General features: G+C 35.6%; 1 protein-coding gene across 1 annotated transcript in view; it reads right to left on the bottom strand.

Annotated features, from left to right (window-relative positions):
• Window positions 1–591: 591 nt before the first annotated feature.
• The window catches only part of LOC149543396 (protein phosphatase 2C and cyclic nucleotide-binding/kinase domain-containing protein), a 119,271-nt gene continuing 92,810 nt past the window's right edge, over window positions 592–27,052 (bottom strand). The window contains exons 11-15 of the mRNA XM_089798189.1: window positions 3,521–3,798; window positions 3,355–3,420; window positions 3,127–3,248; window positions 1,391–1,547; window positions 592–1,271 (exon numbers count right to left, since the gene is read on the bottom strand). Of these exons, the coding sequence (XP_089654315.1) occupies window positions 1,023–1,271; window positions 1,391–1,547; window positions 3,127–3,248; window positions 3,355–3,420; window positions 3,521–3,798 (872 nt within the window). The 3' untranslated portion in view covers window positions 592–1,022. The remainder of the gene's footprint in view (window positions 1,272–1,390; window positions 1,548–3,126; window positions 3,249–3,354; window positions 3,421–3,520; window positions 3,799–27,052) is intronic.

The raw sequence follows: 27,052 nt of genomic DNA, 5'->3' as shown, positions 1-27,052 counted from the left end.
AAACACTGAACCAGCCACAGAATAGGCACTAACAACCGGACTGCTTCATATTGGAGATAATAAGCCAAACACTATTGTACACAATGTCAACACATAAGGCAGGAACCAGGTTGCACCTTTGCTGATGTATACTGATTGTTACTGATGGCACAGACAAGAAAATGATCAAAACATGGTTTAAAAAGCAAATTTAAATTGATGGGCTAAAAATGTTAGTTACTAAAAAAATATCTTTAACAAATATACCTGTGGCAAATTTGGTAATGTAGGAGCATCATTCTATTAGAATTCCATTATCTGTAAGCCTGCAAAAATTCATGAGCTACATGCATATATGGTAAAGCAATGGCCATACCTTTAGAAGAGAGTACGAGACTCCCTCCAAAGAGATCCTTGACACAAAACAAATATCAAATGGTTCATATTTTGTGTAAGTATATGACACAAAAAGTAATAAAACTAAAGAGCTGGTATTGGATGTCCTCTAATCGGTTCCTAGATAATACAAAGCTGAAAGAAATAAAAAGGGACACTTCTACCTACCATATGATATATACAGAGTAGAAAGAGATAGCATTACAAAATGTTCAATAACGCAAGTGCTGCAAATACACTATGATTGCATTTGCAAAAATATGGGATTTAACAACAAATCTTTGATAGAGAAAGATCCGCAATGGCTAGATCTTAGAATGTAATAAGATCAATTGAAGGTAGACATTCAGATTAAAAAAACAAATCTTGATTTCTATTATCGGCGCACTTTCCATTTCATGCATTGTGAATCACAAATAATAGGATTCTGAAAACTTCTTCATGACCCAGATACATGAACCAAAATATGAGGCATGAGCAAACTTTGGCCTATCCTCCTGTGTTCACGGATTGTGAGCCACCACCTATTGAGAACACCGACTAGAACAAAGATAGAAAAGCCTTAGTATGAACATAGAATTGTATTCCATTTTTACATCCAAGCTTGTTAGTAGTATAAAATGGAAGAGAACATCTGCCATAAAATACTACCAGCCATCAAGCCATTCTTGTGTATTTAATTCTTCCAGATCAACTGATGATCCAACTGCAGATATTTGGTGTTCATCAGCATAATGAAGTTCAAAAGCTGAATCAATACGAGTTAGGATCTCCTCAGGAACAGGTGTATTACAATCTAGGACACATTTCCAATCCACATCTTTAAACCAAGGATGGTTCTTAATCATGTCGGCTCCCTTACACCCAAGTCTCAAATTCTCGTCAACTTGCAGTAACTGTCAACATTAACCAAAGGGTAGTCCTCAGTACAGTCAATCTTATTGTTATTTCCAATCAAAATCATTAGCATAATGCCCCAAGTTTTGACAAGGAAAGAAAACAGACAGGGTGACACCTTTTTCAGTAAGTCGATGACTTCAACACTAAAATGACTTGGGAACATAAGCTGTCCTTTTGCAATTTTTGCAAAAATATCCAAATCACTCTCTCTCCATGATCCAAATGGCAATTCATTTTGCAGCATAAAATATATCAGCACACCTAATGCCCACCTGTGAGAACAGAAATTTCAGGATTATATAGCCATCAACAAAGTTCCATTTTGCATCATTTTATAACCAAAAGTCAGCTATTGTACCCCAGGAAACAGAATATGTTCATGGCAATGCTCTAGCTAGAAATTGCCAGTGCCGGTGCTCTAGCTAGAAATTGCCAGTGCCGGTGACACTTTTTAAGTAATTCAGTTACTATCATCCATGCTATATGCTATGGTTTAAAGTTCAAAAAAATAAAATGATTGTTCATTCCATCATACAACCCTGATATTACCAAGTCAGACAATCTAGAAAAAACTACAAGATCCATATTGCACAACCACAGCCTCAAAACAGTTGACTTTCAAGACAATCATTCAAGAAGTTTCCCCTGATAAACACAGCTGCAAGGCACCTATATTGTTCACTTGCTTTCTTGTATGAAAAGGTAATCATCTTAGGTGCCACCGGAATGTCATCTTTTGGAATGTTATCAGATGAATTCTTCAAGAAACATGCCTGTCGAGCTAAATATATAATTTCTAGGAAACACTTGACAAGAGCAATCTTACCACACTCAATATGGTAAACACAGGTATTTAAAAAATGGATTTTATATGTTATAACAAACTACTGACTGAGCAATACACATTACAAAATACATCCAAAAACAGCATGCATGATGAAAAAATTGGAAACAACATAATTAACAATGGTTTAAGCTTTTATCAGAAGATACCCACAATACATAGCACAAAATCAATATGACAGTTTAATCTGAATGCTCTAATGAAATTATATGGATTTATAAATAAAGAGGTGAAGTATCTAATCAAGCATAGCATAACAAATTTAGTCTAGTATAGCACCCTCCATTTCCCTTTCTTCCCTGCGAACACCCTTATTCAAACCCACTTTAGCTTTACCCCCAGCCTCATATTGGAGGCAAACGAATTTTTACAATCTCAGAGAACATTGTCATAATATTGGTATCTGTGTAGCATAAAGTACAATTATGAATTTTTCTTTATTTTTTCAGAGAGCAACTTGAAGCTAAACATGCCATTATCAGAGCTATCACGTCCTATGCAAGCTATCGTGGAGATTCATTTTTCTTAGCCAGAGGTTGTACGTACAGCAGCAAGTTTATATTCAGTTCATTTGTTTTGAACTGCTTAAAAGTTTAAAACTGAAATCTGAATTGAAAATACCAAATATTCAGTTCATTTTGTTTGAATTGCTTAAAACTGGAATTTGAATTGGAAATACCAATGCCACCATCAGTCATTTGTGCAGGGATTAAACAAGCACATGATCCAAAATCTCATAATTATTCCGTTAAAATAAGCAAATATGTGAAATGGCTCAATACTTTTTAAATACACACACTGAATTTATGTTACCATGATTCCACATAACCAGCGTATTCTTTCAGGAAACAAATTAAATATTAACTAGTAAGGAATTTAATATCAAAGATTGGTAGTAATTTCATGGAAGACTGCTAAGAAGAAAGATTGCAGATTACATATACACCACAGAGAAATCAGGAGTACATAACAAACCAACGTATCATTTAACTCTTAAGCACCCTTACCAATCTGCAGCAAAACCATGGCCTTTGCCCTGGATTACTTCTGGGGCTAAGTAGTCTGCCATCCCACATATTGTAAAGGTCCTTTCGCTAGAGAGTTTTTTGGCAAAACGGAAGTCTACAAGCTGCAATACAATCCGTGGTATCAATCAACTGAAGATCCAATCAGACATATTCAAGTTAAGTTCTCAAAAAACATGTTAAATTATCAAACACAACAATAAACTTAACCTGCAAATGGCCCTTTTGGTCGATCATTAGAATATCAGGTGATATGCCCCTGTATACAACTCCATCCTAAATCAAATTCAAAAAATATAGTTCTCAAAACTGATCTAAAGCTTCATGGTACATAATTTATTAACTTGAATCAGCTAGAAGCTTCAAATGAGTAAACCTTATGCATTAGTTCCAAAGCCACCACAACTGAAGCAGAAATAAAACGAGCAGAATATTCTCTCAATGGTGCGTGTAGAATCGCAGCCAGTGGACCAGCCAAACAAGTATTTAAGATAACTGCAGCAAATTCTTGGTCTGCACATGTACAGAGTACTTGTGGCACAAATACAGATGGAGACAAGCTCTGCACAAGAGATTTCTCCTTCAAAACCTGTACTTGACGTCCAAGCTGCTTTATTTTATACTTCGAAAACCTTTTCAAGCTCAGCAGATTATCTGGTTGCCAAGAAAATATTCTTCTATCAACTCAATGGCCACCCAATAAATGCATCTAATGGGTGTCATACACTTAAATTATTAATCTTCTGTCATATGAAAAAGGAGAAACTAGAAAGCTTGTAAACTATGGTGTACACCTGGCCAGTCATAGATTTAGATAAACCAAGAACAAGAATAAATCACAAGACTCCATAATTTACCAATGGAGAAAACTGAAATTGAGAAAATTCAATATACTGGAATGGAAATTGGACCAGAAATACAAATATAAAGCCTGCATATGCACTAAAGAAAGATTTTAGGTAAGATTTATACTTTTTAGTTGGGTTAAGAATGCAAAACTTGTGTGAATCAGTCAATTATGAAGCCAATCTGTGATTCCACCTTTCCCTGCAGACAAGTTGTACTCTATCATTGCACTAACTTTTCTAAAACATTGCATTGATCATTTCCATGCTTTCATCTCTCAAGTGTACACTTGAGCAGTGGCAAATTTAGACAAACCGAGGACAAGAACAAATCATAGACTCCACAATTTACAAAGGGAAAAGGAAGAAAATTGAAATGGAGAGCATTTAATATACTGGAATGAAAATAAGACCAGAAATACAAAGAGTGGTTCTACATATGCCCAAAAGGAAAATACTTGGGAAGATTTAAACTTTTAAGATGGATTAAACAAAACTTGTGTGAGTCCGTGAATATGAAGCCAACCTATGATTTCCACCTTTCCCAGCAGATAAGTTGTACTCTATCATTGCACTATCTTCTCTGAAACATGGCATTTGATCATTTCCATGCTTATTTTAATTGTACACAAGTCTTCTTTTGAGTCCTTTTTTAATCCTTTCTTATCATAATTGTGAATATCGTACTTTCATGTCCCGACTCCTAATCACTGTCCTTGCCTCACTGACAACAGACTCAGTCATAAGTTGTTAATCAGAAAGCATTTCAGACTAAAGTAACACACTAACCAATTTTATAAACATTAAAGAAGAGCAATTGCCTCTTTGTAAGAGAATCGCAAAGAATGTAAAAAAGTTAAAAAAACGTGAGAGAAGACTACTTTGAAGCACCCAAAGTTTGTATAATGCCAAAAAGATTGTCTGTAATGACAGACAAATACTAAGAAGTCAAACTCCAAGAATTGCATCGCACACATGAAACAAAGCAGTGCCCAAAGTTCAAATTCTAAGTCAAGTTAAAAGTGCACACTAAAGGATTAAAATTAATGAAGGTTTCCAGCAAGTAGTTCATCTGAAGCAGATTTTTGTTTGTGGTCAAAGGTTAAGGAGAACGTATCATCTTTATTCGTCATTCTAAATAACTTCGGCAAAGATTTAATGGCCCCACCCACACCCTAAGAACTTACAAACGAAAACTATAAATTAAGATCCCAGCCTCACTGCAAGTTTCAATGCTGAGATTAGATTATTGGGCCGGGACCTATGAGAGGCAATGGTAAAAGACTGCATTGACCAAGTTTCCATTGATCAACCGCTCATGCTTCCTTGTTCAAGGCATTCATCAGGCCTTCATGGTAAGCCTTGCCCATTCAAACTTAGGAATTTGCACCTTTTATGTTAACTGTACATTCCTGAAACATATGTAATATATTCATTAAAAAAAAAAAATTGCCTTGAGCTCTCTTTTGTCATCTTGATGAAGGATCACAGACTGTGATCCAAAACATTGATGAAAAAATGTTAGTACACAATTGTATCCATAAACCACTGCAATAATTTTATATAGAATTTGGAAACCTAAAATCATTAAATCATGTGTGTATAAAATATTTTTAGGGGATGCTGAATTGTTGTTTGTAATAAAAACGGCAGTTAGAGAACCCTAAACTGTGTTTTAGGGATCTAAATATGAACTTTGCATATACAATAGCAGCATCTAAAGGGTTGTGTGTGCCATGAATTTTTTTTACATAAATGAGTAGAGATTAAATTAGATTTTATTCTTTTGTGTATTCTCCGCTTTAACACAAGTAACTGGGAAAAATGGAAGTGAAATCCTTTTTTGATGGAAGTTGAAGAGCAAAGATTTCTATTTGTGTACACTATTGGTAAACTTCAGGCAACAAGAAAATGCTCACCTCTTTAACTTCTTGCATTATGACAGGTGTATTGTTCAAAATTGAACCATTGCATTATGACATGTATTCATTAAAATTGAACCATTGCTTTATGACATATGTCTTGTTTAGAATTTTATTTCACTTCTTGCTATGAGTTCTCACAGCAAGAATGAGAGTGACAGAGAATCAGCCTATGAGGCTCAAATCTAAGACTGAATAGAGACGCGGTGCAAGGTGAAAAATCTACGTCAATCAGGAAGACACAATTTAATTGTCCTTCCTCAGTGTTGGAAACATTTGAGAAGAGTCCCTTCAATAATAAGTCCCCTGTAACACGGTTTATAACTAAATTACAGTCAAAACCCTGTGTATAAAGGGTAATAGGCAGTTTAAGTGTCAATGTTATCAACAGGGATTTCAAGACAAAGCAAACTCTAATTCTTAGGGGGCATTAACCATATTACAAGCCAAAGCTTGGGTATTATGGGGCACTTGAGTTGAATGTCAACCATATTAAAAGAATGCTTGAGATGTAAGAGGCATTGCTTCATAATGGTCTTGACAGTAGAGTGGAATCGACGTCCTAATTATAAGTCAAGGGCAGAGGAACATAGTGAAGGAATTGGTAAGGAGACCTTTTTCCAGCTGATATGAAAATTTCATAGTTTGTAAACTCAGAATCGGAGAGTACTCAGCAAGCCCAAAATTTTCAACTTGGCAAACATACCCAGAAAATACTTGGTGATTAAGAAAGTACTGAAAATTCAAATCTCTAAAAGAAACATGTTATTTTTGTATAATCCAATTACAAAATGTATTAGATTAAAAATTTTACATCTTGAAAGAGTAAATGCATGGTATTAACTTTTACAGCAAAAACAATATGTGAAAAAAATAGTTTTACCAGCTATTTACTTGCATTGATATTTTTGGCCAATTTTTTTTGCCTATAAAAACATGAGTAAATTTTTTTAAAACGTGCCCAGCAAAATAAATTGAGAGAAATCAAAGAAATTACAAACTCTGTGAAATACCGTCTCTATCATCGCTCCATCTTCAGTCATCAGAAAATGGAAACACTAATTCACTTGGTTTTAGAGAGATGTATGAGTGCAATCACAATATATTTGCTCTAAAGAATGTTACTGTATAGAAATAAGAATAAACAATGCAATTTTATCATGAACAGATCCAACCAATCATTCAACACTAGTGGAAGTAGCTCAACACACTTGCACATGGCTGTCTATAAATTGAACCCAAAGTGTATAAGAGAAGGCTTGGTAAAATTACACCTAAGGAGGTGACAGAAGCGAAGGCAAGGTTTATGAAGCTAGTGAAATCTAATGATGCCAGCCATCTGTATGAAGTGGACAAAATTTGACTCTTATGGACTACGTAAAAGAGGCTAAACTATGGCACTAGGAGGCCTCATCTAGCAGTGAAATATGCGTGGGCCTCATTCTTTAACCACACTAGCCATTAATCTATTGTCCTTGGTTTCTAGTTCTTTTGTTGTTGAGACTAAAGAGGAATTGATCTTTCTAAAGCTTCACCCTATTACGAAGTAATTGGTAAAATACTTGCTTATACTAACAGAGACCGAGAGGTCTATATATACAAATGAATGGAACGATGTTTCCTTAGGAAACGATCGTAAAGAATAGAAATCTTCTATTCTAGCGAAGAGAAAACTAATAGTTATCTACTTTTAACTTAAATATTAGAAACATTCTAATATTTACCATTAACTAATAATAGCCACTTATGTATTATCGTAATACCCTCCCTTAATGGTTAATCTATCCACAACACCAAGTTGTCCTTCGAATTTGACAAACTTATCAGGACCAAGAGGCTTGGTGAGAATGTCTACAATCTGATCTGTGGTAGGAACATACTGCAAATCTATGGTCCTGTCTTCAACCAGTTGTCATATGTAGTGACAATAAACATACATATGCTTGGTTCATTCATGGAAGATTGGATTTTGTGCTAACTTGATAACGCCTTCATTATCGACAAACAAAGTAGTCAGTCCTGCTAGTGAAATCAACATATCCCCAAGCATTCGACGAAGCCAAACAGCTTCACATCCTGCCTTAAGAATCCCTATGTGGAGGAGAGAGAAACTACCTGATGCTTCTTATTGGTACATGTGACGCCACTGGATCACAAACTGAACACATATCCAGAAATTAACTTTTTATCGTCAATAGAGCCTACCTAATATGAATTTCCCTTCACATAACGAAGCACACACTTTTCTGCCATCCAATGATCAACCTTGGGAGCTGTCATAAAGCATGAGATGTAGCTGATGGCAAAGCTAATATTAGGCCTAGTAGCAGAGAGATAGATGAGGCTGCCTACTAGTTGCCTGTATGTAGTATCATCAATAGGAAGAGAATCAAACTTGGCTGAAAACTTAAAACCTTTCTCAATGGGTGTAGATGCAGGCTTCCAATCCTACATACTGAATTTGTCTAACAGAGCCCTGGCATATTTGGACTGAGAGATGAATATACCAGAAGATTGTAGCCAAACCTCAACACCTAGGCAATAATGCATGAGCCCAAGATCCATCATATCAAAAGACACAAATTCTATTTGATTCCCTAAATCAAAGGTATCGAACTACCGGTGATGATCAAATCATCCACATAAATAACCAAAATGATGATGTCAACGTCTGTAGTCTTGATATACAAATTTGAGTCTGAAGAACTCCTCTTGAAGCCTTGATCATTGAGGTACTTATCAATTTTATGTACCATGCCCTAGGGACCAGCTTCAAGCCATAGAGAACTTTCACCAATATGAGAACTTGATAGTCTATACCAGCAACCTTGAAACTAGGAGGCTACGTCATGTAGACCTCTTTGCGGAGATCACCATTCAAGAAAGCACTCTTAACGTCCATTTGATGAACTTTCGAACCAAAATGTGCTACCATGGCTAGGACTAATCTAATTGTGCTCATCTTTGCAATAGGAGCAATGGTCTCCTCATAATCAATGCCCTGACACTGAGAAAAGCCCTTCGCAACTAAACGAGCTTTGGACTTTTCCAAAGTACCATCAGATTTGTATTTTATTTTGTAAACCCGTTTGCAGCCAATGGATTTCTTCCCTGGTGGAACATCAAAAAGGATGCAGGTGTTATTCTTCAGCAGGCTCTGGTGTCAGATGTCATGGCTTGTTCCCACTTTAGAATTCCTTTCACCTTGGAATATGTTTGAGGTTCAAACACATTGTGAATGTTGGCCATGAGAGCAAAGTTAAAAGACTTTGTAGGTTTGCTCTTTTTCCGAGCAGTTCTCCCATCAATGAGTTCATCATTGTGAAGATCAACAAGTGTCTCAGCCCACCACTTAGGTTGGAGAGAACGACCAAAATTAGTATCAAGCGATGCTTGGTGATCAAGTTTCTCATCACAAGACTCTTGATCAACTCAGGTGAAGCATCTACAAAGCGAGGTGATCCTGCAAGAGAAGTTGGTGATGTCTATACAGGGATCACTGGTATAACTAGAGCTACAGGAGCTATTGGAGCCCTCCAATTAGGTGGACCTAATGGAAGCCTAACTCCCAAATCATGAGCCTTCACAGGTTGATCTGATGGATCAGAAACAGGAGAAACAAGTGGAAATGGTCCTCGCCACTCATCAAAGTCTACATCACGATTGTACAGGAGACGAGATGTCTCAGTGTCAATCAAGTGGTAGGCCTTGTGAAGACTACTGTATCAAGCAAGCATAATTTTCTGACTCTTGGCATCCAACTTGGTGTGTGATGCATCAGAGATCCAAACAAAAGCAAGGGAGCCAAATACCTTAAAATGATTGATTTTGGGCTTAAGACCTGACCAGGCCTCCTCCGAAGTCTTACCTTTGATCGCCACTGTGGGTGACCAGTTCAAAAGATAAACTCCAGTGTTGAATGCTTCTACCTAGAACTTCTTCGGAACATGTTTGTGTTCAAGCATGGATAGAGCCATATCGGTGATTGTTTTGTTCTGTCGTTCAACTACATTGTTCTGTTGTGGTGTGGGGGGTGTGGTTAACTAGCGTTTGATGCCATGAGTATCCAAGAAGCTAGAGAATTCATTAGAACAAAATTCCCCCCATTGTCTAATCTAAGAGTAATAATAGATTTTCCAAATTCTTTTTCAACTAAAAGTTTAAACTTATGAAATACAGGTAATGCATCTGATTTCATTTTAAGAAAATACACCCACATTTTTCTACTGAAATCATTAACACACAATAGAAAATACCTAGACCGAAAAACAAAAGGAGTGGCCATAGCGCCACAGACATCGGCATAAACAAGCTAAAGTACCTAAGAAGCTCCCCATGAATCATCACTAGTGAAGGGTGTGCGATGTTGCTTCCCAGCCTAGCGTGCATCATAAACTCAAAGTTGCTAACTCTGAATCTCTGGCAAACTAAGGACAAGCTCTTCCCGAGCAAGAGAGATAATGCACATTTAAGTGCCCATATGGTTGATGCCAAAGTGTGCTAACAGAAGACCGCCGAGCAGTCATAGCTAAGTCCCGAGAATGACTAGAACCAATAAGTCAGAAAAGACCATGATCCTCAAGACCCACTACAACAATTGACAGAGTCACCCTATCAGTAATAGTACACTGATGTGAACTAAAGGTGACATCCAACTGTGGAGAATGCGGCAGTAACTGACTGACTGAGAGTAGATTTAGTTCATCCCTGGAACATAGTAAACATCGACAAAAATGAGATTCCTCCCAGCAAACTGGATCTAAATGTTCCCTTTACCGGCAACAATGTACTCTTCTCTGCCACCAAAAATAACAGAATCCGAGTAAGGCTGGTAATGGTATACTCTTCTCCGCCACCAAGAATAATAGAATCTAAGTAAGGCTGGTAGTCAGTGAACCAATCTCTGTGGTGGGTGAAATGATGAGAGGCACCTAAATCAATGTACCAAACAAACGACTTCAAATGATCTGCAGATGTTGTAACCATGAAGGCTTAAAAGGTAGATTTCATCTACTCAACGTGCTCTACACTATTCGCTTTGGGCTGCGAACTTGATTGCTTAGATGGGCAGCTAAGCATTTCCAACATTCAACCTTCATGAGACCAAATTTGTGGCAGTAGTTGCATTGAATGTTCTTTTGGAAGCCTTATGAAGCTGGAGTAGAGGACTTCTACTGAGACTTGCCTTTATCCTTTTGAAAGGATTTAGCAACAAAGGCTTTCTCTGTGGACCTGGAGCTAGAACTGCTACCGAACTATTGTTTCCACCAATCTTGCTGAAGGAGAAGTGTGCAAAGATCGGTGAACTTCATATCAACACCAAAAGGCATGATGTTGAGTGTCTCGATAAAATACTCGTAGGATTTGGGTAAACTCCGAAGAGTGATAACCACAATATCATCTTCCTCCATCTTGCAACCAATGGCAAGTAGATCACGGATTTGTAGAATCTATTCAGGTGAGCTTGGAGCAATGTTCGCTCATCCATGATAATAGAAAACAGAGTGTTTTTCAGAAAGAAAGCTCTATTTATGTTGGAAGTCTCATTACCTTAGAGATGTGCCCATATCTAAGCAATTGTCTTGCCGAATAAATTCTGAGAGAGTTGATCATCAACTTTGGATAATTTGAGAAGCATCACCGCCTCTTGATTATTCGGATCCCTTGAATCCTAATCAATGCCAAGGGCACTAGAACGTTGTGTAACACCTAGTAAAATCTGATTGATATTCCGATATTTAAAAAATGCTATGATCTACTACTTCCAAGTGCCATAATTTCAACCATTGAATTTTGAGTTGCTCTCGAGCAAAATATGTCAAAGATATTGTAGCACATTTTCTAATGAAAAAGTGTATCTGTGAAGGCACATTCTTTGAGGTAAAAAAGAGGAAGACCCAAAAAATTTGAAGGGTGTCCCAGAAGAGAGCTCAAAAAACCCAGAAAGAATGTTGTTGATTTCTGGATCTGTTGGCTCGAATATCGAGGCATCTAGAAAAATCAGAGATCCCAATTGAGATCTCAAAAAACCCACCAAGAATATGTAATCAAAAAAAAAATCGAGCTCAAAATTTAGGGTTTTAAGCAAAACCCTGGTCAGCAGCCATGGAGGAGAAAGTTGCAGAGAAAAATGGCATTTGTCGTTCGCAAGCAGGCAGAAAGACGTCTAAGTTTTCCAAAAAAGAGGTGTTTTGGCTGAGACAATAGTGAGGATGAAACAAAGACACAAAAGGAGATTTTTCACCCTCAATGCCATTTTTAGCAGACGCACGACATCAAAATATCATCTGAGAAAATGATCGAAGAAAGGCTATGGATGTCATGTCTTTGATTGGAAAGACAAATCTCAACAACTACAACGCAATCACATACAGAGATCTATGATTTTCATTTTAGATAAAAAAAAAAATCACGACTTGTAGAGGTTGCTTAGTTCCAACACAATTTTGCAGACTTTCTCCTCTAAAAACCGTAGCAAAAAATAGAGATTTTGAAGCAGGTATGTAAGGAAAAATAATTTCGAAAATAGTAATCTATAAATTTCAATTAAGAATTTATTATTTCCAAAAAATTTAACTAGGCTCTAATACCATATTACAAAGTAATTGGTAAACTACTTGCTTATATTAACACAGACCAAGAGATCTATATATACAAATGAATGGAACGATGTTTCCTTAGCAAACAATCGTAAAGAATAGAAACTTTATGTTCTAGCTAAGAGAAAACTAACTGTTGTCTACAACTAACTTAAATATACAAACATTCTAATATTTACAATAGATTACCATTAACTAATAATAGACACTTATCTATTCTCGTAATACACCCACCTTATTATAAAGAACAAGCCTATAGGAGGTTAAAGAAACTTCTTGTTGTACAAAGCGCCTTCCATCTAATTGACGTAAACATGCTTGAATCTAAGGGTAGTCCAACACAAATTGGTGATGATGCAACAAAAAGTGGGTTGGTCAATAGTGGTTTGTACAAGTTTCACAGGAGTCTTAAAGTTCAAGTGTGAGAAGTTTGGCAAGACTTCAGGCATGAATGGAGGTATTGGACCATAAGCAAGATGTATTTGAATGTATTTGAATATTAATTTTCTGAATGTAATCAGCATTTTGAATATGCTATGTTAAAGATTCTATAATCAACATTTTTATTGTTTAATGCAATGTATTTAAATTTTCTAAGTATCTTTTGTTATTCCATACACATTTTTTATACCTAATTTTAAAAGTATTATGAATATTTGGTACACATCCCCTCTTGTCATCATCAAATATAGACCGTCCCCTAATCCTCAAGCCTAGTCCCTGATAGCACTTCTGCAATTGTTAGTGTTTTTATATGGTTATTTTTGGTTTACAATGTTAAATCTTCAGATAAATTCTAAGTACTTATGATTTTCCATACTGTTGCTTTGATCCTTATATGGTCAGAAAATTTAAAATTTTAGGGTCCCACCATTATAAAAATATATGGCTCAATTTAATAGAAAATTAAAGTTATTTTTCGAAATAGTCTTAAGTGCTCGTTTATACCTTCAAAATGAGCCTTATTTTGCGAAAAACCGTGAATAATTTTTGAAGTTATGCTATGTTGCTTGATATATTTGAATTTCTAACCAAAAAGGTTTTCAGTGCTCAAAATTTGAGTACACATAACCAAATTAGTTTTGAGCACTCGAAAATTGAGCATACAAAACCAAATTAGATATTAGCGTTCAGAAACCAAGCACTCATAACTTGCAAGTTCTTAATGCTCAAAAAGTCAGCAATCCTAACCTTTTCTTATAAGATGTTGAAGAAAGTCAAAATCTGAACCTTCATACTCAAAAAGGTCAAACTCATAACTAGTTTAAATTTTGAGTGCTCCAAAAACGACCATGCATAACCAGAATAAGGTTTTGAAAGCTCCAAAGTAAAGCATTTCAAACCTTGAAATCAAACCTTATTTCAAGAAACGGTTATTGATGGCTCACAGTTGTGAACCAAAAAAACATAAAAATCAAATGGATGCAAGCTTCACAAAAAAAGTATGAACTAGTACACTCAAAAAGCATAAAACAATCCTATTACACAATGTGGTAGAAAGCGTCATGATACACATGCAATGAGTGGTTAAAACGTTTTATAAGACAACTATTGAAGTGATATGTTTGTCTCAAATAATGAAACGATTCATTTCAAAATATGCATAGAATGAACAAGTGAAAAAAAATTATACGCGTTATAGAAAATGCAACTAATTTAGCTCGAGCTCCACCTTCCTCGCCACAAGTATCTATAAGGACAAGGTCGTTGTAATAGACACCAAGTTGTGTTCTTTTATAGTTCCATACCCATTATGTTAGCAAAGATTCACTTTAGCACAAAGGCTTTTCAAAAAGTTTTATGTGATTGCACAATGGGTATAAAGAAAATAACATCAACCTTTGCCAAAATGTTGTTTACTATGCAACGTTAGAAAACTATGCATAGTTGAATAAATTGATATGGGCAATATAAACAATAGGGCAATGCTACCATGAAGGGTTATTGATGATACAAGATGAAATAATCTCAAAAATTATTTGCACGGTGATGATGTCCATTTAAATGACAATAGGTTTTGTCAAATATTATAGTTCAAACTGTACACCAAGACATATACAAAAGGCATTTTCAAGAAGACAAAAGTCATTCTTTCATGCCAAAGTGACTCACTATCAGCAATGCTCAAGACCAAATCTCATAAATGACCTACAAGCTAACATAGATGCGCAAGCAATTTCATTCTTCTTTTCATTGATTATGACATACTCAAAATGGTTTTAGAAGGGAAGCTCCAAAAATCATGATGTGATGAAGTATTCTCAAACACATCCTAGTTTTATAGTCATTGTTATGTCCCAATCAATGCACAGAGGTCATACATCAACTAGTCAATAGAATGTCCCTATGTAGAATGCATACAAACATTTTGAAATATACCTTATTGTACATCATTTGCAAAGGTGGAAAATGGCATCCAAAATGGAAAGACAAGGAGTTCTACCAATGCACGAAAGATATCTCAACCTAGCAGGATGACTCCATCCTCTTGCTAGCGTTAAACATGTGATAAGTTTTATAGTGCATAGCAATTAACTTGTCCAAATACCATTGATATTGGCGCGTATATTCTATGGGAATGTCAAGGAGGGGCTCAAGTTGCTTGGTTGAATACTCGTTGGCAAGCAAGTGCGCTTACAATACAAGAGTGTAATGCATGTGTATACATTACTACGAGAAGAGCAACCCAATAAGTTGACAAGGAAGCTTTGCAAGTCTCTAACCAAGATCAATTCACACATGAAGATTAAACGCAATTGGTTGAAGTTGGCAATGAACACTAGATCATAATGCAAAAAACACAGCCATGGGTGATTTGATGATGTAAGGTTTTCCCATATGATTGACAAAATGCATGTGGTCTCCTTTGATATAAAACATCATTCAAACAGATATGAACGTGGGTGGAAGTGTCGGGTGTAGGGACTATATGTAATGAGGAGCGTGGTCTATAGCAACACTAGTGCAATATGAATATTTTTGGTCTAGCGATTTGGAGAGAAGTCATTGCAAACAGTAGGACTTGTCACAAAATGTATGTGAGTTGTTCGACATAATTCCTCAAAGAGAATTACTTCTGGAAATCACAAATAATCCTTCCTTAAAGGGAATTACTTCTAGAAATCATAAATAGTGCATCCAAACTATTGGCAAGTGAAGTTGTGCCAGATGGAGGTTTAAACTATAAGCATAGTTCATGTGTCTGTTGTCATCAAGTGTGGTATGGGATTCTAAATAGGTACGAGGGTATCTATTGAAGGAAAAACTCAGAGATTCAAAGATATACAATGCGCAAAGCTCAATAGCAACTTTCATATTCCATGTTCATGTCAAATGCAATGGTTCTTGACTAATTGCTTTTGCAAAGGATATGTGCAACATGGACTTGTGGTAACTAATGTGGTGAAATGAAGGTTCTAAAATAATGTGATAAGTTGAAGGCAAACACAATCACTAAGGAACACGATCATTATCTTCCATCCTTCGCTAAATATCCCCATTATTTGCGATAATAGTATAATCTTTGTTGGGAACAGCATAGGATGAATGGGAGCTTATGCTTGAAACAATCAAGTCGAATCGTCAAACAATTTAAAATCCATGTTTGAACATTTTATTAGTAAAACAAGATTGGCAAAATTTGCAAACAAGAGACAACAAGCAAACCGTGTAAAACAACATTTCAATACCTGTAACCAGTTGTCTACAGTTAGACAAAAATGAAATGTGAATATCACAAATATGAGTATGCCCCCATTTAAAAATGTTCACTTCCTGATATTGCTGATATGATTATGGAACATGTCAGCTTACCTAATTTTTGGCAATCAATCGAGACACAAGAAAATGCCTTAGTTGTAACACAGATGCTCTCTAGTGGCTTGGCATGTGCAGAAGGTCATCCAGCAGTGGTACAGTGTTCACAATTGGTTTTGGAATGCATGAAGGCTTACAGTTCGGATACACAAGAGGTGATAGCACCAGATACAGGGCAATGGCAAGGTTGGATCCAATGTCCATGGCTATTGTGCTTTGGTTACCAATCTAGGACCTATATACAAAAATCAGTAAGAAATATACCGAAGAGTATTTTACCAATAATAAAGATTTGTGTCTCAATAGCCTTGCTAAAAATTGGCTTTTAGCAGCCAAGGATAAATCACAATTACCTAATTTGATTCGCCAATCAAAACTGAAGGAGAATGTTCCCCATATTGTGATCCTTCTAAGTAGAATGATGGGAAATAAAGATTCACATGAATTTGAAAGTTGGATGTTCCTTTTGATCAGCATCGTCTGCGAGGGAATGCAATTCATTGATTGGGTGGAGATTATAAGTAACAACTTGCATAGTCAACTAATGTGGCTTGAAGCAGATAATTCTTTCTATATGACTTCCTATCTCTTTTGTGCTATTGCGGAAATAAAAAGTTAGCTAGGAATTAATGAACATGTTATATATGATGCTGTTGCATTGATTTATAATTATCACCCTCAATGACAGTAGGTGAACAGTTATCATCATTTCAAGAGGGTAAATATTTACTATGCTGAAAGAGAGCATCAAGGTACTATCGAGCTCAGATTTTCACCACAGGTGGCAACAGTGGTTCAGCAATTTTGTAGCTACTTCATTCAATTTCCAAAGTTTACCTACTTCAAGCTAGCAAGTTATGATGGGTGTCGTTTCATGCTTCCAAGGTTTGTAGATGACAAGTTGGCATTAATCAAAGTCTATAATCGAAGTCTGCATGCATGTTTTCCAGATCAATAGGATTTGCAAAGGGTCACAGGCAGTCAATTTCGAATAGGTTTTGGCCACTACACCTGTGAAACTTACGTTGATGCTAAAGATATTGAAAGGCCAATTGTCAAAATCAACCTGTACACCTATGACATCCGATTTACCTTTGAGAGTAAGGGATATGTTGTGAAGGAATTAGGACTTGGTCTTGGATTTGACCACTTTCCTACCATTGAGGATTTTTGGGAGCGCTGTGAAGATGATTTCAAAGTTAGAAGGGACTAAATTAAACTCATTGTCAAACAAGAGATTTACTTTAAGGTAAGATTAGATGTAACCGGAACAGAGGGTGACAGGCTGTACGCTGTTGACCCTTTTTAGTTTGAGATGATACAATTGCTATTGCTGACCCCTTTGGGCTGGAAGATTCCAGAATTGAGAAACTTCACTAAAAGAATCATTGTGATTACAAAGAGAACTGATGAATGGTTGAAGAAGAAAAGGATAGAAATTACAACCATCCAACTTTCAAGTGAAGGAACTGCTCCAATGAAAAAGAATGACTCTCATGGTACTGCATCTTCCTTTGAAATGTTGAATCCTCCCTCTAATGAATCTCAATAGGTGATATCAGAAAATAATAGTGGTGATGAAGATCCAGACAAAGTACAAGATCTTACCAAGGCATGTGAAGGAGACTTTACAATACAGAAAAAGAGGTCTAAAGCTAAAGGCAAAGTGTAGGATACGGTTTCTGAAACTGTGGGAGAAAAAGATGGTGCAACTATACGAGAGCCTACAGCTGAAAAAGATCAACAACTTCCTAATGTCCCTTCACATATGGTTATGGCAACCCCTCCTCATGATGTTCCTTCATCTCAAGATATTTTTGTGTCAACAGAAATACCAATGATAGATATAACTCAGGATGATGAGCAAGTACCATCAGTCTCCAACCTCACCACACCTCTAAAATCAGCATTTACTAATGTACAGGAATCCTTACAGGCCATCTTGGTCACAAAATAGTTTGCAGAAAAAGAAACGGGTAAAATAAGAAGTGGTCCCTGATCTTAGTGTGTTCATTGGTATCCTTTAGAAGTCAAAAAAGGTTAAGAAAGACAGAGTCAAGTCAAGGCTCTCGGTTGAGACTACCTCACGAAACCTGTGTCAAATAGCTAGACTAATTACAATTAAGGACATAAATGAAGCCACTGAAGGTGATTTCAACATCAGCAAAGTAGATCCTGTATGGCCATTGCTGATGGAAATTTTCATAATTTTGAGGTATCTACAGTCAAGCTATTACAAAGAGCTAAGAAGGAAAAGAAATCAAAGGAACAACTCAAAGATTAAATGCAAGTGTTGATATCATATATTGATTCTGTATCAGATTCCTCAAGCACAACCATAACTACTGATAAAGCATCAGCTCTTACAGGTCTAGGTGGAATTATTGAGAAATCTCATGGTAAAATGCTAGAAGCATGGATTGATGGCATGAACAAAAAAGCTTTAAAATTTGTAACTAAAGAAAAGGATGTCTATAAAAAGATCCTTTTACAGGAACAAGAAAAGACAAGAAATGGAAATGACAAAGGAGCACCTAGCAAGCTTTGACAAAAGAAATTCCAGAAATGTCAGAGGTGTATCTGAAGACTTCACTGAAACAGTATTCACCAACCCACATGAAAATCACAATAATTACATGTTCAACAACAGAAAAGGATCTTCAGCTTATTGATTCTCAAGTTCTTTTGGACATGTTCACTGAAAGAATTAATTCAGAAATTGAGAACAGGGTATCTGATGCAGATGTTACAAAGAAACTGAATTTTGTTCGTCACCTTAGAGGGATGTAATGTGCCAGCATATCAATAGGAATTGACTAAAATACAAGATAAATGTGTTACTTCGAAGGTAAGGATGCATAATGTTTTTATCCCCGGATATGAATTCATGGGAGGATTCCTTAATGCCGACAGAGCTTCTAAAGCTAAATCTCTGAGTTCACAGGCATAGGTGGTTATTCAAAAAGTTTTATTCAGAGTGCAATACATTAAAAGAACATCAATTTTTTAATATTTTCCTGCCTTGTTTTGTACTTGTCTCTTATTGTGGCTTGTAAATAAATTATTTTGGTCTTTTGTTCAAAGTAAGAAAATTGAATATTTTTACATATAAATTGCTAGGTTCTTAACCATGATTAAAATGCACAAAAAAGAGTTTGCTAACTCAATCTTGGATAGTTACAAGGAGACCTGTCTATATAAGGGGCGTGATATTATTGTAATGGGACTTTTTGGCACTTAATGAAAGAGAGAGCAGCAATAGCTTCACTATTAATGCAAAACAAATTTTGAAAAGTAAATACAAATGTTGTGTTGTGTTGGCGTGATCTCATTATATTCTTGGTATGTGAATATAATCACCTTTATTAAATTTGCTCGTTCATTAAGTCAAATTCTCAAGATCCTAATTTACATCATGAACTATATAATGACATCTTATAAATGTTCATACAATACAAAAATCAGATCAATATCAATGGTTTCTTATGAGCATGGCCTTTAATTTCCATTGGTGACACTAAACAAGTAAATTAAAAGCTGCTGAAAAATGTTTGTATATTCATTATCAAAAGCTTTTTAAATAAAATCTTCATTGGGGTGTAAGTTTTTATCTGAAAATCTAAACCAAATCATACGAGTGAACTTCCCCTCTACACACAGACAAAGGTCATATTCTTAGTGACCTATCCAACTGCTGAAAACTGGTTTGTCTAATTATTCCATTGGACCAAATTACATATATTTTGAAAGTGACAACTTTGTTTACCAACACAGGGCTCTACATTCTAATTTGTTGCTGACCTTTTGTAGCCCGTGTGCACTCAATTATGTTACAGCTTAAACCTCCTGTCTCATTTAATGAACCAACCCAATTCCCTAGCTCTTAAAGAATGAAAGTCACTTCAAATATTCATGTAAGTCTAATATTTTATCCCATAAGCAGCCCCATCACCTAGCACTTTATATTGTTCAATTTTTGCACAAACATTTCTACTTTTAAGTCATCTCACCACTTAGTCTTTAGTGGGTCTTGCCCTTGTGCCTTCTATTTTACCACTTTGTTGGAGTATGTGGGAGTTGAGATGTATGTCCAGAAAGAGGCTGCCAAATAACCCCCATGTACGTATGTTTGGTCTCAAATGCTTATCTTGGCAGTATCATTTCCAAGGTACATTATGATGATGCCACACATTCACATCTTGTCGGTCTTTGTGTGTCTACAAGGCCCCACGGATGCCTATTATATTGTGGCTGTAAATCAGCAGAAAGAGGCTGCATGTCTACAATGAGTCAAGCCCACAAGTCTGCAAAACCTATTAATGTGCTTCAATTCTATGCTTGTGAACTTGTTACTGCTCCCACGCATCTTCCTAGTCAATGTTTCCACATCCTCACAAGTAAAAGATGGTAGGTTGAAGTCAAAGCTCTGGAATGCTGCAGTGTCTGACATTCTTCTTCAAAAAGTGCTTTCTTTACTAGAGCTCACCAATGTGACATGGAAAGTGATGTTGGCTAGGATGCTTCCCATTGGTCCAACTTATTTCAAATTTAGTCAACAAATATCAAATTAATCTCTCGCCAATAAAGATCAAGACTGACAAATTTCATTTAGAATAGTAGAGAACAACTAATGTATGATGATTAGTTATCCTAAGTGAACACTAATGGCAACACTGATTGTTTTTGGCCAGTATTCTCCACCAATTTGATCAATAAATGTTGCTTGGATAAGTGGGTCAAAAGAACAGAAACTTGTGGAAATTCATTCCACACAACCAAAAAATCCCTCCTGGAGTTGCAACATCTCTAGAGCAATCAACCACTTAAAAGAAAAAGAGTTGAGAAAACCACAATTTGTTGACTACTTATGATCAGCAGAGAATCAAAATCAAAATTACAGGCGATTGGAGGTAAAGAGCATCCCATAAGAACAATAAGAACAAGAGGTCGAACAGCCATCACCTCCAAGGGTAGAAATAGCTAGAGTGCCTCTAAGTAGTGGGCATGAATAGAGAGGTGGGGGTGACATTAGCAACATTAGAGCCCTAGTTTGCACACAATTTCTCTCTATGGGGGGTTTTGGTAAAAATCAGGAGCTTAAAGATTTTGCAATGATAATTAGAAGAGATGAGTTTGTGAATAAATTTGATAAAGCAATAATGGGTATAGACCCTTCAAGATATGATGAGGTAATCACCCAAACTTTAAATTAAATAAAATTTGATACTAAATATATTACTCTAAAGGAAGGAAAACGCTGGTCTAGGAAAGTTGATTGCTCCTCCTCACTAAATGGGATGTTTCTTTTGCATTATCATTGGATACAACTAAAAAGAAAATGAGTGTATACTTCAAATCAAGTGGTAGAAAACATATTCTTTGGGTCTAGTTTTAGTCCAAAATGTGAGATCTGGCAATTTAGCAAATGACCCCATATACAAATAAGCCACAAGTGGCAGGTCAATTGTGTCAAGTCCCAAAACTCTAAACTCGAACTCTCCAAGTTCAATAGGGTCTTGGAAGACTTGCAAGACTCATAAATCTGAGTCTTGCAAGTTATAGTCTCAACGACGATTGGGGGAGGGGGGAGTTAAAAAATGATTTAGAAAACAAAATTGTAAACTGCTTATTCGCCATTTTCATTATTTTTTATTGAGAAACTTATTAGGAGTCTCCCCACATTTCTCTTAAGTTGGTCTCATTCTATTAATCAAAATATACACATGAAATATAATATTTAACTCACATCTGAATATGCTCTTTTCCATTGTTATACTTTTAAGATATATTTGATGTTAGACATCAAATATTCAAACGAGCAAATATTAGTTATCAACATCTCTCTCTCTCTCTCTCTCTCTCTCTCTCTCTCTCTCTCTCTCTCTCTCAAAGACCCTAGTGAGGGGTGCTAGCCTTAACCTCCTTTTTCTGTTACCCCCCAACCTCTATCAACAAAAAATTCTAAGCAAGGAATAGGCCAACGATGAATTATGATCATAAAATCTACAAAGTACACATTCATTGTTGCAAATCTATGCATCTTCGTAGTCAATGTCACATTCAAGGAATATCTTGTCATTGAGCTTGAGACTAATGCACATGCAAATATCATGGTTGCAACATCATCTTAGATAAACATGTTGGGGAGTGGGGTGTCCATTGATATAGGCTCCCCTGAAGCTTAAGAAATAGACTTCTAAATTTTGTTATGATACTTGTTTAGAACTTTGTATGGCCTTTTTGATATTATGTCATTTATAAACCTTGTGCTCATTCGAGCAACAACATGAGTTATTACAAGCTCCTTACGAGCAACTACACTAGAAACAACAATTGAAAGGTCAAGAGTGACAACTTAGAATCCATCTTTTACAATGAGACAAATACAGCCAATGGAAGACCAAGAGCCACAACTTAGAATTCCACAAAGATGTCCCTCTTGGGATTTGAACCAAGGTCTCCACAATGAGAACTCATTACTTCAACCAACTAAGCTAAACCCCTTGGACAATTCTGGATGGCTTTTGTAGACATTTGACACTTCATATTTCTAATGTGTTACTTTCTTCAACTAAAATTAGCTTTTGTACTTTTGATCAATGTATACTTGTGTGTGTTCAGAGTAGCTTCTATTGGATGAAATTATAGTGTGTTTAAGGTTTATTTGGTGAAGGATGCATAAAACAAGTTTTAAATCCTTAAGAATCTTTTAATTTGTTGAATTTTTAAGTTTCCCAAGTCTTTGCTACATTTTTTCTAGTCTAAAGTAATGAGTTCGCATTTTGCAATGCCAAGTTCTTGTGGAGAAGGAGGTTGGCCACACTCGAGATTAATGGAACCTCAAGGGACAAATTAGCCCAATGTTGCCTCACTTCCACTAATACTCTGGTGAGCTTGGATGATTATTGGACTAAAAGGAAATGAAACTAATCATAATGCAAATTACAAAAGTTGAGATAACTTAGCAAATTGAGGTGATAAACAATATTTAAACTATGGAAATTGAAAGAGAGGACAACCAAGCCTCTATTGGATGATATTATAGTGTCTTTTAAGGTTTATCCAGTAAAGGGTGCATGAAAAGAGTCTTAAATACTTAGAATCTTTTATTTTCTTGGTCTTTTAATTTGCCAAGTCTTTGTTAGGCTTTTGCCAAGTCTAAGTGTCGAGTCCGATCCTTGTAAACCAACTTCAACACCTTCAAGATTTCAATGTCAAGCCCTTGTGGACAAGTGGATTTGCCACACTTGAGATGGATGGAACCTTAAGGTATGAATCGGCCCAATGCCACATCGCCTCTACTAGCACTCTAGTGAGCTTTGGAGATTAAATAAATTAAAGATAAATGAAACCAATTATAATGCAATATTACAATAGATGAGATTACTTAGCAATATGAGGCAATAAAAACATTTAAACTATGGAAATCAAAAGAGCAAACAACCAAGACCAACTGGAAGGCTTTATTAGCTCTCTATCCTAAACACCTATACAAACCAAGTACTACAATGTTGATTTAAGACACTAGCACACCAAGTGTGCGTCTTGTACAAACAAGATACAAAATGTCATACCAGGAGAGAACAAGGCAACAAACTAATTAAACAAAGCATGAACTAAACCACATACAAGTGGCAAAAAATGAATTACACAATTAAACTTATAAATACAACAAATGAGATGAGAAATTGCATAAACATTTGAAGGAACCATTTTGAATGTTGTTGGAATCCACCCCTCAAACCTGCACACACAAAGCCATGAAAAAGGTTGTGGTTGTTTCTTTTAGAGGCCTATCAAGGTCGGACCCTCGATTTTGTTGTTTCCACTTGCCCAATGCCACATCACTTCTACTAGCACTCTAGTGAACTTTGGATATTAAATATATTAGAGACAAATGAAACCAATTATTATGCAATATTACGGAAGATGAGATAACTTGGCAATACGAGGCGATAAAAACATTTAAACTATGTGAATCAAAAGAGCAGACAACCAAGACCAACTAGAAGGCTTTATTAGCTCTCTATCCTAAACACCTATACGAACCAAGTACTACAATGTTAATTTAAGACAATAGTACAGCAAGTGTGTGTCTTATACAGACAAGGTACAAAAGGTCATACCAAGAGAGTCCAAGGCAACAAACTAATTAAACAAAACATGAACAAAACCACATGCAAAAGGCAAAAATTGAATTACACAATTGTAAAGTTTCTTTAAGTTTATATCAGATTTTATATAAATATTCTTTTTCAGGAATCTACAGACTGAATGCAGTGGTAAGTTGCAGGAAAGTAAGAGATAAGAAATGCTTCCAATCACCGAACTGTATGTTATTCAGACTTTGCTTGATATTAATTAATTTCAATATCAGCAAGAACGAGTTCCTATGAATATATATAATCATATAAGTAGGTACGTGGGTGAATGGGCATGTCTCTAACTAGAGACATGACCATTCACCACCGTTTCTAATCATAAGTTAATTGCCACTAAACAAATGCTGATGGTAATTGATATGTACAATCACAAATTCATAATGTGCATTTCCCACACATGGAACTTGTAGAATTGATAATGCTAATTCTGTATCGGAATTTATACAGACAGGCCAATAATTATCCAAGGATCAGCACCATCAGTTATGTCGATAATGATATCAATATATGTGAACTTGTCAAAATATATATATGAAAGGATCAGATATGTAAATATGGTTATCCATAGTATTTGTCTGATCAAAGCCATATGCTTTAACAACAATAAAACTTATAAATACGACAGATGAGATGAGAAATCTCATAAACATTTGAAGGAAACTTTTTGAATGTTGTTGGAATCCACCCCTCAAACCTGCTTACACAAAGCCATGAAAAAGGTTGTGGTTGTTTCTTTTAGAGGTCTGTCAAGGTCAGACCCTAAATTTTGTTGTTTCTGGCTCCACGGACAGTCAAGGTAGAGATAGGATAGTCAATAATACAATAAAACGATAAAATTATAATATATAAAGATCAAAAGAGACTATTGATATGCTTTAATCAAAACCGAAATAAACAAGTGTGAGGTGAGAGACGACTCCCCCTTCCAAGCCAAGAAGTTGGAGCTCATTGGGATGAGGGTGAGAACAAGCTAGTACACGAAGAAGATGGTGCAGCAGTGAACTACAATAATTAAAGAGTTATGAGCTTTGCCAAAAAGCTGAAAAGAGCAATTTGAATGACCAAGAAATTGTCCAAGTGAACAAGAAAATGCAAAATGAGGCCAAGAGGAAGGTTAAAACGGCAGGCAAAATCTCAACATTGATGGCTTGTAAAAGTTGGTCATACACTGCCAAGAAAAATATGTGTAACACTCCACAACCACCTTTGGTCAGCACATTCAAAATATGAGTTCACACACACAGATGTTTTTCTAGCACGCACGCACCCTATATCCGACAATCTACATGGTCAAAATTTTGAACAAAAGGTGGTGACTAGGAAACTAGGATGAAGTGGAGGCTTAGGTCGAGATTTGATTCAGCAAAAGTAAAGCGACATGCAACGTGAAATTGCACAGAATGCAATTTAGAGTGTTACACTTCTCCAACTGACTTCAATAGAAATCATACAATATAAGAATGCAATGAGATAAAAAAAAAAACAGAGGAGTTGAAGGAACAACCGCAAGAAGCCAAACAGTGGCAAAAGGAAAGCAATTAAAGCCATTGAAAAAATCCATAGATATAGAATAAAAAAGGCTACTAGCAGATTGGAAGACATGTATAAATACTATAAAAATAAGGCATTTTCGGGATGCTAAGACACCAAGTTGATGTTCCTCTATTGTTCCTGATACCTTCACAACCCTCTAAAATCCTAGGAAATCTGCCCAACCATTTGGAGACTATTGGGGGACGTCTCAGGTATGGGCAACTGGCGGAATGCCTCTAGGTGTTAAAAGAAAAAGTTTTAAATTTTATCTTGCTTCCATACCTTTGGATGAGAATCAAAACAATACATGAGATTTTCAAATATATATGAGAATCAAAACAAAGAAAGTTGAAAAAATCTGACTCTGCAATAACTCAACAAACCCAAAAAGTTTGAATAACTCGAAATCACACAAATCTTGGTGAAAAATTGGTGATAAATCAGCACATTTATCAAACATTTTAATTTATATAATTTCTTAAAATATTCTTTAAAAACTTAAAATCACACAAATCTTGGTGAAAATTTGGCAATAAATCAGCACATTTGTCGAACATTTTAAAATATAGAATTTCTTAAAATATTCTTAAAAACACACATTTACACCAAATTGGTAGAGCATATACTAATGTGAGAAATCCACCATATATTAATCAAGTTTGGAGTTCAACACTTGCAATTAGAACTAAGCAAATATCAAGTATTGATAATTGATAGATTCACACCACCTCATATAAAATAATACACAATTGTGTCTTAATGCATAAGAAAAATAGAAATAAATGTGTATCAAACTATATAACAAAAACTTTCTTCTAAATTTTAAAACTTCAATATTTTACATTAGCAAATATCAGGTATTGATGATTAATACACCACATCATATAAAATCATGCACAATTATATCTTAATGCATAAGAAAAATAGAAATAAATGTATATCAAATTATATAACAAAAGCTTTATACTAATATTTAAAACTTCAATATTAAACATTACATTAACATCTTCCTCATTAATGATTTAACATTC

Source organism: Cupressus sempervirens, chromosome 8, assembly GCF_028749045.1.
Source record: "Cupressus sempervirens isolate cs-2001-9-10 chromosome 8, ASM2874904v1, whole genome shotgun sequence".
NCBI classification, from domain to species: domain Eukaryota; kingdom Viridiplantae; phylum Streptophyta; class Pinopsida; order Cupressales; family Cupressaceae; genus Cupressus; species Cupressus sempervirens.
This window is presented reverse-complemented; position numbering and strand designations above follow the sequence as displayed.